We start from the raw sequence: 12,088 nt of genomic DNA on the forward strand, positions 1-12,088 counted from the left end.
TCGGTCTGTTTGCCGAGCTTCACTCTGTCACTTTGCCCCGCCACCGTTGATCGGTGCGCGCCCTCAGAAAAGGTCCGTTGGGGAAATCCCGTTTCTCGAGAAGGGAGAGAAACCTCACAGCTCGAGATAAGAATAGGTTGAGATCTTGAGGAACTAGAGGGCGTAGCGGGGGACAATTGGTTTTCGGGGAATGCGGGTGAGGTGAAGTTCGTCGGTGAGGGTTCAAAGGGAAATCGGCGACCATTTATTTGGCTTGTCCCGGTTTAAGCTCAATGAGATTATTTATCAAGAAGCCACCCCCCAGACACAGATAAGGCGAGCTGTCTGTGGGGACATGCAGGGCGGTCATGGCGTGCTGTTGCTAAACCGTTTATGGCGACGGTGAGGGTTCACCTTGATGAGTAAGCTTGTTAAGCGCGGCAGCGCGGTTATGAGGTAGTCGGCGAGGCTTTCCCTCATCATTAAAGCCTGCACAATCGTCGATATGGGTTTGACTGCTTTATTGAAATCGAGGCTGGACTCAATATCCCTTCACACGTTGTGAAATGCTTCGATGCCATGTTAAAGTGGTAGTTGGCAAGTGTCTTTGCCTGGAGTCGATTGCTACATGGTTACAACTGTTCCATATTGTTGTACTTGGTCATTATTTGTCAAGTATACTTAAGCGGTGCTATCTGTACGGAGTACTCCAGTAAAACTACTGCCAGAATTGTGGTTACTAAGATGTGACTTGCGATAGCTGCAACAGCCGGGAGCGATAGCTTACCTTACATCACCTCTGCTTTGGCTACGTGGTGGTGGGAGCTACCCCACCAAGCATGTACCTTGACCCCTCACCTCGGTGAACAGGCCACCGTAGATTGGGCGGTGCGGCGGACCGTCACTGCAGCTTCCCCTCCACACCGTACCGGAAAAATCGCGAGTTCCTACTTAACATCAGAAGATGCGCTGAAGGCAACATCAGCTCAATTTCACAATGTCGGCAGAGGGAAAGAAGCCGGAGACGGCTGTGTATGTTCTTGACTCTACTATTCGCCGCGCACAAGCTGACTGTTTTATTTTAACCACAGCAAGGACGCCACGCCTAGCAACCCTCGAGGTATCCCCAAGGCACCGTTCGTCGACAAGGTCGAGGACTACGTCACCACCCGCGAGGATGTCGAGCCGACGATGCGCAACTTCCAGGAGATGATTTCGTGAGTCGCCCACGCGCCCGCACGCCGGGCAGCACAGAAGTTCAGTCCGACGCATCGAACGAGGCTACCGGGAAGGCAAGGCCAGGCCACGGGGAACAGCTGGTAACAAATCACATTTTCGCACAGGAAATACCAGTTCATGGAGCTGAATCTCCAGAAGAGGATGGCTGGACTGAACGACAAGATCCCCGATATCCAGAAGACCCTCGACTCGGTGCGGTTTTTGAAGCTCAGACAGGTAGGGAGTCTACACGCAAGACAGCCGCATTACCGATGCGTTGGATAATAGGAGATGCTGATACGCGATGCAGGACGACGATGAACCGATCGAGACGACGTTTGAGTTGAACGATACGCTGTACTCCAAAGCAAAGATCCCGCCCACAGAGGAGGTGTACATTTGGCTAGGCGTACGTCGATGAACTGCTCTTGGGTAGACGATATTGTGGGCTTGGAAGGCTGACTATTTTAACAGGCAAATGTCATGTTGTCGTACCCCGTCGAAGAAGCCGAGACCTTGCTTGAGTCCAAGCTATCAACGGCGAAAACGAGCTTATCAAACTGCGAGGAGGACCTGGATTTCTTGAGAGAGCAGATCACGGTACGTTTAACACCCAGGTGAGCTCGCACGCATGCTAATTCACATCATAGACTATGGAAGTCGCGATCGCGAGAGTATACAATTGGGAGGTCGTTCAAAAGCGGAAAGATAAGGAAGAAGGAAAGGATATCAAGAAGGAAAAGGACGAGGGCAAGGATGGCAGTTGAAAAGCGAAAATTTCGATACCAAACCAATTACAACTTGATGATTTTCTGCCACTATTTGCACAACCGCAATATTGCGGCACAGCATAAACCAGCTTTTCGCACAAGAAAACCACAAGAAGACCGGATCATTCAGCCGTCAATTCAAGCAAGAGCCCTGCAAGCTTACGAATCCCGACCAGGGTCACGTAGATGATCTAATTTCAAAGTCGTGGCTGAAGGCCTCCAATTATCGATACCCTTAAATGGCATTGTAACGATCACGAAAACGAACCTAGAGGTTTGCGCTTGTGCTGTACAAAATCGTAGACTACCGATACAGCGTCACAGCACAGCTAAGGTATGCACGAATGATGTTTAATCCCCGGTGGCCAACCTGTCAGAAAATCGTCCGAGGTTAGCTAAACCAAGGTAAGTTCTAGCCGTCAGCCGCCATATTGCTACCACTGGCACTGATTTTGCGCCCGGTGCAGCTGACCGTGACCGAATCATGACTACGGTGAACAACGCCCGCAAGCCAAGATCTGAGACGATGTTTGGCATGGCAAACTGCACCAATCTACAGCGGCTCTGGCTGCTCGTGGGTGGGAATCCAGATCATTACGTAAGGCTGGGCTGTGGTGGAAGACATACGTACTTCGTATCTTAACAAGATGCGGGTGCCGTGGCGCCGTGGGTGTGTAGCTGCGTAAGTGCGGTGTAGACGGCCGGGTAGGTTCGACGGCGGGAGGAGCCCAATTCGTGAGGGGCAGCCAGGGGCAACAGCGGTGCGGGACCGGTCGCTATGACGATTTTTTGGCATTCTGCCAGCAGGTTCACTTTAATTCGACTTCCCAAGCCTCCCCTACTTTCCCGCTAGAGATCTTCCTTTCCCTTACCTTTCCCCACAACCAGCTCTTCTCTCTCCTAAACACCTACAATCCTGGTTGGCAACTTTCTTCAAGACAAATAACTTGCTGCTGTTGTCCTAGTGGCTCTGAATCCCATCACCTCTCCTCCTCCACCCAGCCCTTTTTTTTTTAGTTTGCGCCTTTGCAAAATCCCTCTTGCTACACCGATCTTCTTCCCTCGTCTACGAGAAGACCCCTAAAACGAACCCCACCATGTCCCAGCAAGAACTCGATCCCAAGTACGACCAGTACGACTACCCGACCGTCGCCCCGACGGCGGCCAACGGTCACCCTGGCCATCTCACCCCCGAGCAGAAGGCCCAGGTCGCTCAGCTGCGTCTGATGCTTGAGTCGGATGGCTACGACAAGCGCCTCGACACCCTTACTCTGGTATTCACTCCCATTTTGTAGCAGAAACGCTGCAAGACAGAAGGCTTGCGAGTTTCATATTCAGACGACTAACAGCTCAATGATAGCTTCGCTTCCTCCGCGCTCGCAAGTTCGATGTCAACCTCGCCAAGCAGATGTAAGCGGTGTCTCATCTTCCGCATCAGATCGTACAACAAATAGCTGACTGATATGATATAGGTTCGTCGACTTCGAGACCTGGCGGAAAACAACCAAGCTTGACAACACCGTGCCGAACTGGGAATACCCCGAGAAGGAGGAGGTGTTCAAGTTCTACCCCCAGTACTACCACAAGACTGACAAGGTACGCCGCCTTGAGAACGAGACACCATGATCGGTAGACTCACCCACTAACGCATTACTCCACAGGATGGCCGCCCCGTCTACATCGAGCAGCTTGGTGGCATCGACCTGAACGCCATGTACAAGATCACCACCGCCGAGCGCATGTTGACCAACCTGGCCGTCGAGTACGAGAAGTGCGCCGACCCCCGCTTCCCCGCCTGCTCGCGCAAGTCCAACCACCTCGTCGAGACTTGCTGCACCATCATGGACCTCAAGGGAGTCACCATCACTCGCGTCCCCCAGGTCTACAGCTACGTCAAGCAGGCCTCCGTCGTCTCCCAGAACTACTACCCCGAGCGTCTCGGCAAGCTCTACATGATCAACGCTCCTTGGGGCTTCTCCACCGTCTGGTCCGTCGTCAAGGGCTGGCTCGACCCCGTCACCGTCTCCAAGATCAACATCCTCGGCTCCGGCTACACGAAGGAGCTCCTGAACCAGATTCCCGCCGAGAACCTGCCCAAGTCCCTCGGTGGCAAGTGCGAGTGCCAGGGCGGCTGCCAGCTCAGTGACGCCGGCCCGTGGCACGAGGCCGAGTGGACCAAGGAGCCCTGGTGGCAGAAGCCCGAGGCTAAGGCCGCTGCCGCCGCCGGCGACGTCATTGAGAACAAGGGTGGCGAGACCGTTGCTGCTCCGGCTGCCGGCGCAGCTCCTGCGGCTGATGCTACTGCTGACGCCAAGGCTCCCGCTGCGGCATAAACGCTGCCGTTTTAGGGAAATTGCGTGCATTGGAATTGAGGTTGTGATTCGAGAACGGCGCTGCCGGTTGAGCAGTTCGAGAGAGGGGCGTTGTCAAATGTGGTGCTGTGTCTCAAGGTGAAGAAAGACACGCTGGGTTGCGTGGAAGACGGGGGTGGCTACCTAAAAACAAGAGCATCTTTTCTTAGAACCGCTCATACACGTGTTGATCCTGGCAAACTTTGCTATTTCACATTATACATACTTTCATTTTGATCACTTGGACCCTTTGAATGGCATACTCACGAGCAGATCTTGACCTTTCTGCTTTCCAGGCTTTTACTAGACTGCTATCACCATATACACAATAAGCACTGCCTATGGGTCACCAGCTCTCTGCCAGATACCCTTTGTCGTGGTATAAGTTCCCAACGCCGTAACTCCCATGGTGTCAAAAAGTCCCCCCCTTCATACTCCCTTAAGACCGTTCCGTGACAGTATACTCCCCCGCAACCCTCGCCCTCTCCATCTTGGCAACAGTGGCAGGCATACTTTTCTTCAACCTCCCCAACCCGCCCACCGCGCCTCCAAGCGCCTCCTTCACCTCGCCTCTCCTCTCCATCGCCTCGAGCGGCAGCACCTCCGCCTCCAGCTCCCTCGCCTCGTCCTCTTTTGCTTTCTTTGCGGCCTCAAAGGCGGCCTCGTCCGCGGCGGCGGCGGCTTTGAATTCGTTTGTCGTTGCTGCGGCGATGGCGCCGGGCACGGTTTTCTTCAGGGCAGCGATATCGTTGAGGAGGTCTTCTTCTTCGCGGGCGAGGTCTTCGACGCGTTGGCGGAGGCGGGCGTCCCAGGGTTCGTAGGCTTCTTCTGGTTCGTCGGCGGTGGCGGTGGGAGAGGAGAGGAAGTTGGCGGGGTCGGTGTCCATGCCGTTTATGGAGAGGTTTGGGGCTGCGTAGGTGAAGGTTTTGTTGATGTACTGTGTTGGGAAGAAACGTGTTAGCGGGATATGGGATTGATTGTGCTTCTAAAGATGCAGTCTTCCTGATTTTCTTCTGCCTCAGGAAAAGACCCGAAGCAGAAACACACGACAAAAGACTGCGGTTCGGTGAGGGCAAGTATGCAATAGCTTACCTCGTTGACCAGACGCTCAATAGGCGCCCGCAGCTCGTCCTCTTGCGCATTGCTGCCCTCGATGTGTGGGAACGCATTGTCGAGCTGTTCCTGCGCGGCGCGCCGGATGTTGTTGAGCAGGTACGCGAGGTCATCGCGAGATTGCAGCTCGATTTTCCTATGGGCGTCCTCCATGGTGTTTCTGTTTCCCTTTTCCCTCTCCCTTTTTGTCTTTTTTTTCTTTTCCCCCCTCCTCTTTTGTACTGACGCGCCAAGCGGGACTTCAGAGGTTGAAAAGAGGCGATTTGTGTGTCGAGTATTGGTTGCCCCTTTGAAGGGGAATTCTCTCGAGTTCGATATCTCGCGACGTTTGGCGCGTGGTGGGGTGTCAGTCGTGGTGGGATGTGCTCGTCTCGGTGTGCGGATGTTTACTTGCGCCTGTGTTTGCTGCCGTTTGGGGGGTCGACGGGACGGTAGGTCCAGTTCGACACTACTACCCACCCCGGTCAGCGGTCCCCCATCGGTGCGCGTCGAGCCCGTCGTCCGATCTGGCCTATGCTTTTCCTCAGCGCGCCCATCTTTCAGTTGGCCTTATCAGCCCAGAGGGCTAGCGCATCTCTGTCTTATCTCGTTATCGACATGTGACATTCCCCAGACTCCAACAAACCTGACTGAATCGATCCCCCCAATGCGACTCCAGCGGCCAACCCCGAGAACTGCCGAGATCGGGCACTGGCTCCAAAGGTGTCCGGCGGTGGCTCGGTGTGGAACACAGGCCAGGTGAGTGTGTTGAGGTCCCTTTGAGAGGGACGGCGAGCAGTGGGCACTGTACGGGACAAGCCCGGATTTGATCACCAGCAAAAGCAAAACCCCCAAATTCTTAGTTTACCTACAGCTTTACCCTCATGCATTGCAGGAATGAATGCTGCAAGGGGGCAAAGAAGAGGATGGGATCATCCGCCAAGGTCACGAGGTGCAGCAACGGAACCTGGGGCTGGTGGTCTCACGGTTCGGATCTTGTTCAAAGGGAGATGGGAAAGGGATCGACGTCGATAGTCAATATATGAGAGACACGAAGAATGACGACGGTTCGAGGTGGTGTGTTTGCGGCATCAGCTGGGTACAATTGTTCAAAATAGCATCGCTACACTTCCCTATAGTTACACAACCAACCCATCCACGACCATCCAACTATATTATGCTTCCCGGCCGAACCGGGTATACAAGCGACGCCATAAGTAAGGCAAATAGCCCAAACTCTCTTCGACTCTTTGAACGGCGTTCACTCTCAAACTTGGCATTGTGCTGGAAAGTCCCCCCCCGTCCGTCTGGGATGATGCATCTCGGCGCTATGACTGCGAAACTGGGACGGACCTGCATGGGGGGGGAAGAGAGGATGGACGACTTTTACCGCACCATCGAATCAAAGCAGCCCAGGGGTAGTTCAAGGCATTTCAAGACCACCGCTTCCTATCCGTACTTTCGTTACCTTACCTTACACAGTACCGACGCCGTACTCCGTAGTCTGTCTCCCACGCTCACAATGAGAATTGCGGGGCGAGGGTTTACGGGATGGTTCAGCTGGTTGATGCAGCCGGGGTAAACGCTGTTTGTGTCAAAGAGTGACCTAACCCGCCTTCCAGGTCGGGAACCAGCACATTACCGCACAGTGAGGGAAAGAACCGGGGCATCCATTCTTCTCAGTCTTCCAGGTTTGCTGGTACCGTATTCTTCTCAGAGGTCATTTTGTCTTTTGTCTCCATCACCTTGAGGGTTTCCTCAGCGGCGCAATGAGTAAATACCTACATAGACAGTTCAGAAGGAAATGCACTTCGTACTTACACCACCCGCAATTCTGATGTCACAGTGTGGGGAATTCCTTTCTAGGACTGGGAAAGCACATTGCCCACAGCGAAAGCGGAGCTGTTTGGCTTGGAAGGGGTTAGGTGTGGTCCTCGGGTGTGCGGTGAAGGTGCAGTAGCGCCGGGCCTGGCGGTCGGGTGCTGCGGTCCTCTGCGGTCTGGACAAGATGGACAGATGGAGTAACTACACAGTAAGGTACAGAACACTGGACCCTCTTTCTCAGAACGCCATCTGGGACGGAATGGCGTCCAAACAGGCCACACCGACGACAGTGCGCGGGGGGGCTAACGGTGAGAGAGGTTTCGAGTCAGAAGTTGAAGGAGGCCCGTTTCATCGATTTTCAAGATCAACATGATGCTGTTTGCACTTATTTCACGATTGTATCTTGGGCTCTCAGCAAGGCATGCACTTATTGGCTGCAACTGAGGGAGACGGGTGGTTGGTTATCGGCTGGTCTGCCCAAATACTCCGACGTTACCCGTGGACCCTGACGTGGTACCTTGTCGGCCCTCCGCTACCTTGGCTGCTCGAACTCTCGTAGAAACGGAGACAGGAATATGCTTAATAGGCTCAAATTTACGCCACAGGTCAGGACAGTGTGTGGATCACAGTAGTGGAAGGCTTTGACTTGAATAGTGTCCTTGTGACGCTGTTGAACTATGGAACTCGTGGGAAATCAATGAAAAGGGAAACCCGCGGCAAAGGCAACATAGTACACGATCGAGGGTGAGAAGAGGGTATGTGCTTGCAATCCCGTGGAACGCCCCAATCCAAAAGAAAAGCAAACGGCAACAAACAAATAAGAGATATAACTTGGTTCAATGAAACCCGTCTCGCAAAAACGATCCCAACTCCCCCGATGATTCCCAAACTCAAGATGAAGGAAATGTGGGATGTACTGTGTCTCCACTCAGTGTATTCCCATGCTCGTCCGTGTCCGGGTCGAACATGGGCCCATCCGCCGCGGTGGTTCGTTCGTAAAGCAGTCTGATAAAATAGTGTGAAAGAGTCGGAGGGGGTACAGGTCGTGGCCGGACGCCGTGATGTGGAAAGAAAATGTGTCTCGTGAGAATCGTCGGTCTAAGCGCTCAGGACGTAGATGTTCATGTGTAGCGTCATGGCCGCCTCTGGAGGACGCCGTTATTGAGGAAACATGTTGTTGATCTCCTCATCGCTGAGGACAATCTCGTGTACGGGCTCCCGCCTGTTCTCGAGCGGGGTGTAGTCGCAATCGACATACGACGGCAGGAAGATCTCTGAACAAAGTGGTCAGCGGGTAACGAGGTTAGAGACTGGGTCAAGCTTGACTCACCTGGGTTCCACGCAAAGCCCTGGCTTGAGGAGAGGTAGGTGATCTGGGTTGGCTGTTAGCATGTGTCCCTTGAGGATGACGAAAGTGGTCTTACAAGGCGGGGAGTTCCGTTGGGTTCGCCAATGTTGATAACGGTGCTTTCCTGCTTCGACAAGGCGGAGCCTGTCCGTGATGTAAGTAAAGGTATCAAGTTGGCATGTACAGAGTCCGAGACAGGCATATCGGGCAAGGCTGCAAGGCCCGGGCTGTGTAGCTTCCAAGTGAAGTGGGATGACTTACTGAGAAGGCTGGGACGACGTTCGTGAACCATCTTTCGCTTCTGAGCGGAAGTTGGAGAAGATGTTCGAGGCGAGCTGGAGTACGTCGAAGAGGAGGAGCTAGCAGCACCCCGGACCTGGGGTGACTGGTGGTGGTGATATGTGTTGGCCGACGACGGGGTCATCGGGATTGCAATCGACGACGACATGATGTATGTGGTTTGCAAGAGGAACGGTGGGAAGACCCCGAGATGAGACGATAAAGTTCAAGAGTGATTGAAAGCAGTCGGAAAGATCGAGGAGAAGCACGAGAGAACGCACATCGAGCGGCTTGTCATGTGTAGAGAACCAGTGCAGCGTCGAAGCGAAGAAGATGATGAAGGAGTCAGAAGTGGGATTAAAGGTACGAGAATGGAGAGAAGGTGTGCCTGTGACTGTACAGTGCTAGGTGTACATGCTGGACGAAGGCCCAACGAGGCACCCGGCCGGTGAACACATCATCCCATGGGGGGGTTGATAAGAGATAGGTGCCGGAGTGGTAGGCCATGCTAAGGACGGACGGTGACACTCACCGACGACTCTAACAGTGGAATTGCGGGAGAGACCCTCGCATCATCAGCAGGGATCCTGTACCGTCTCCACAGCACATGGGGGGCAGGCGTCCCTAGACGAGGCCAATCGGAGGTCGTCGCTGCCTCCAACCAGGTCACCAAACTGCAGGCCATCTGCTGAGCCAATCAATCGGCCAAAAGTCGCCAAGTGGGGATCTGGCTGGATTCCCGCCAGCACGTGACTTGAGAGCTCCGGCCAGATTCCTGACTAAGCTAGGCTGGGCTGAGAGGCTGCATGCGTATCCGATTGACGCCTACAGGCAAGCTCGAGCAAGCAAGCACCACCACCACTAAGCTTGAAATCAACAACCTTGCCATCGTCGACGACACCGCCCATCTCCCACGAACTACCATTCCCTACGAATTTCGAGGCATCTCGATTACCGAAAGTCCATATCCCATCGTCTTAATACCCCCCGTATATCCGACACCATGGGTGACGTCTTGGTCGAAAACCCGGCCAACCAAGTCGCCCCTCACAAGAAGACGGCTCCCTCAACAATCCCTAGTATTGAGAACTTCGAGGGCATCGCGACAGAGGGAGGTGATGACTATGCCACATTGAAGAAGCTGCAAAGACAACTGGAGTACATCCAGTTGCAGGAGGAGTACATCAAGGATGAGCAGAGGTTCGTTACCAGCACGAGTACTGCGTGTCATTTGGTTTGCTGACCCGCTGGTGCAGGAGTCTGAAGCGCGAGCTTGTCCGGGCTCAAGAGGAGATCAAGCGAATCCAGAGTGTCCCCTTGGTTATTGGACAATTTATGGAGGCCATCGACCAGAAGTATGCAGACCCCGCAGACGGCTCCCGTTGAGAGCTCAATAATGCTAACTTATCACAGCACCGGAATCGTACAGTCATCCACGGGTTCGAATTATGTTGTCCGCATCCTTTCCACCCTCGACCGCGAGAAGCTCAAGCCCTCTTCCTCCGTCGCCCTCCACCGCCACTCCAACGCCCTCGTCGACATTCTCCCTCCCGAAGCGGACTCGTCCATTGCCATGCTTGGCGCCGATGAGAAACCCGATGTGACGTACGCCGATGTTGGTGGTCTGGATATGCAGAAGCAGGAGATTCGCGAGGCTGTCGAGCTGCCGTTGACGCACTTCGACCTCTACAAGCAGATTGGTATCGACCCCCCTCGTGGTGTCCTGCTCTATGGCCCCCCGGGAACGGGAAAGACGATGCTGGTCAAGGCTGTGGCAAACTCCACGACAGCCAACTTCATCCGTGTTGTTGGATCTGAGTTTGTGCAGAAGTATCTTGGTGAGGGTCCTCGTATGGTTCGTGATGTCTTCCGTATGGCCCGCGAGAACGCCCCCGCCATCATCTTCATTGATGAGATCGACGCCATTGCGACGAAACGTTTCGATGCTCAGACTGGTGCCGATCGTGAAGTTCAGCGTATTCTTCTCGAGCTTCTCAACCAGATGGACGGTTTCGACCAGACTGCCAACGTCAAGGTCATCATGGCCACGAACAGAGCCGACACCCTCGACCCTGCCCTTCTCCGTCCAGGTCGTTTGGACAGAAAGATCGAGTTCCCCAGCTTGAGAGACAGACGCGAGCGCCGTCTCATATTCTCCACCATTGCTAGCAAGATGAGTTTGGCTCCCGAGGTCGACATGGACTCTTTGATTGTTCGCAACGACCCTCTGAGTGGTGCCGTCATCGCTGCCATCATGCAGGAGGCTGGTCTCCGCGCCGTGCGGAAGAACCGCTACAACATCATTCAGAGTGATTTGGAGGATGCCTACTCAAGCCAGGTCAAGGGCACGAGCGACGAGAACAAGTTTGATTTCTACAAATAAGCAACTGGTCCTCCGGGGGAGGCGCAGGCGGATACGGCGCATCGTGGAAGAAATGAACAGAGCTCGCTGCCAGGCTGGCAACGTAATGTCACGAAGGACACGGCTGGGAGGGAAAGGAAGGGATAGACTTTACAAGGCCTTCGGGGAGCGTGGCTTGGCGTCGCGTTGTACAATACAATACACTCGATAAAGAAGTTGCATTCTGCCTGCCATTCGAAGCCTGTCCACAGCACCGTTTCGCTCGTGAGCTGAAGAAAGTGCGATTATGATTGATTTTTAAAGGAGTGATGTTTCCGCTTGTTTCCATGGATTTACCAGTGTCAGAAGTTGCATAGCACTCCGTTGAGTTATGTTGATGCGATCAAGGTCCAAGTTTACTAGTGTGGTTGCTCACAGCACATGCCTCCTCGAATGCTTTTGTTGAATTCGAACTGCGTCACCTCAAACTCATATTCCCCTGTGACTGTAGGAAGCAGATGGAAAGGGAGAGGACCTGGGACTAAGTAGGTATTGAGAACTGTACGAGTCTTTGCTCAAGTTGGAGCTCTTTCCGCATAGAACCTACCCAGAACGTATCCGGCATAATGTAGCATGGTGGACCGTACTATTCGTACCTCGATTTCCCTCGGGGTGTTTTTTGCAATATCTCGAACATGGCTTTTTCAAAGTGCTTGACTTACAAAACCTTTCATGAAAGGAAAAAGAGACCCAACGGTGTGAAGGATCCGGAATTTGAGAACTTCAGTTGCCCCATCTGGATACTCCATTCGACTTACAGAAGAATCCCAGAGAGGAAAAGAAAACGAGTGCCGAGAGCGAACGGCGACGCATACCGGCGCGAGGG

General features: G+C 53.7%; 6 protein-coding genes across 6 annotated transcripts; 4 read left to right on the forward strand and 2 right to left on the reverse strand.

Moving 5' to 3' along the window:
- Positions 1–757: 757 nt before the first annotated feature.
- Positions 758–2,141, forward strand: BDP55DRAFT_194333 (prefoldin subunit). Its single transcript, XM_060565898.1, has 6 exons — positions 758–1,011; positions 1,071–1,196; positions 1,323–1,434; positions 1,508–1,606; positions 1,672–1,797; positions 1,848–2,141. The coding sequence occupies exons 1-6, from the start codon at positions 977–979 to the stop codon at positions 1,962–1,964; spliced, it is 615 nt and encodes a 204-aa protein (XP_060427943.1). The 5' UTR covers positions 758–976; the 3' UTR covers positions 1,965–2,141.
- A 923-nt stretch (positions 2,142–3,064) lies between these two features.
- Positions 3,065–4,300, forward strand: BDP55DRAFT_730090 (CRAL/TRIO domain-containing protein; the record flags this gene model as incomplete). Its single annotated transcript, XM_060579650.1, has 4 exons — positions 3,065–3,241; positions 3,328–3,377; positions 3,440–3,563; positions 3,629–4,300. The coding sequence occupies 4 exons, from the start codon at positions 3,065–3,067 to the stop codon at positions 4,298–4,300; spliced, it is 1,023 nt and encodes a 340-aa protein (XP_060427944.1).
- Positions 4,301–4,527: 227 nt separating this feature from the next.
- BDP55DRAFT_194372 (uncharacterized protein) lies at positions 4,528–5,983 on the reverse strand. The gene is made up of 2 exons (XM_060565899.1): positions 5,411–5,983; positions 4,528–5,255 (listed from the first exon to the last, which is right to left on the reverse strand). Exons 1-2 carry the CDS (start codon positions 5,582–5,584, stop codon positions 4,758–4,760), a joined length of 672 nt encoding a protein of 223 aa, XP_060427945.1. The 5' UTR covers positions 5,585–5,983; the 3' UTR covers positions 4,528–4,757.
- A 1-nt stretch (position 5,984) lies between these two features.
- On the forward strand, positions 5,985–7,205 carry BDP55DRAFT_194449 (uncharacterized protein). The gene has a single exon (XM_060565900.1). It carries the CDS (start codon positions 6,312–6,314, stop codon positions 6,990–6,992), a length of 681 nt encoding a protein of 226 aa, XP_060427946.1. The 5' UTR covers positions 5,985–6,311; the 3' UTR covers positions 6,993–7,205.
- Positions 7,206–8,392: 1,187 nt separating this feature from the next.
- BDP55DRAFT_633552 (uncharacterized protein) lies at positions 8,393–9,030 on the reverse strand (the record flags this gene model as incomplete). Its single annotated transcript, XM_060572572.1, has 4 exons — positions 8,393–8,508; positions 8,565–8,607; positions 8,659–8,726; positions 8,844–9,030. The coding sequence occupies 4 exons, from the start codon at positions 9,028–9,030 to the stop codon at positions 8,393–8,395; spliced, it is 414 nt and encodes a 137-aa protein (XP_060427947.1).
- An 834-nt stretch (positions 9,031–9,864) lies between these two features.
- Positions 9,865–11,244, forward strand: BDP55DRAFT_555256 (26S protease regulatory subunit 6B; the record flags this gene model as incomplete). Its single annotated transcript, XM_060569472.1, has 3 exons — positions 9,865–10,061; positions 10,118–10,216; positions 10,275–11,244. 3 exons carry the CDS (start codon positions 9,865–9,867, stop codon positions 11,242–11,244), a joined length of 1,266 nt encoding a protein of 421 aa, XP_060427948.1.
- Between the last annotated feature and the right edge of the window lie 844 nt (positions 11,245–12,088).

This window comes from Colletotrichum godetiae (genome assembly GCF_030913485.1).
Source record: "Colletotrichum godetiae strain CBS 193.32 chromosome Unknown BDP55scaffold_28, whole genome shotgun sequence".
NCBI classification, from domain to species: Eukaryota; Fungi; Ascomycota; class Sordariomycetes; order Glomerellales; family Glomerellaceae; genus Colletotrichum; species Colletotrichum godetiae.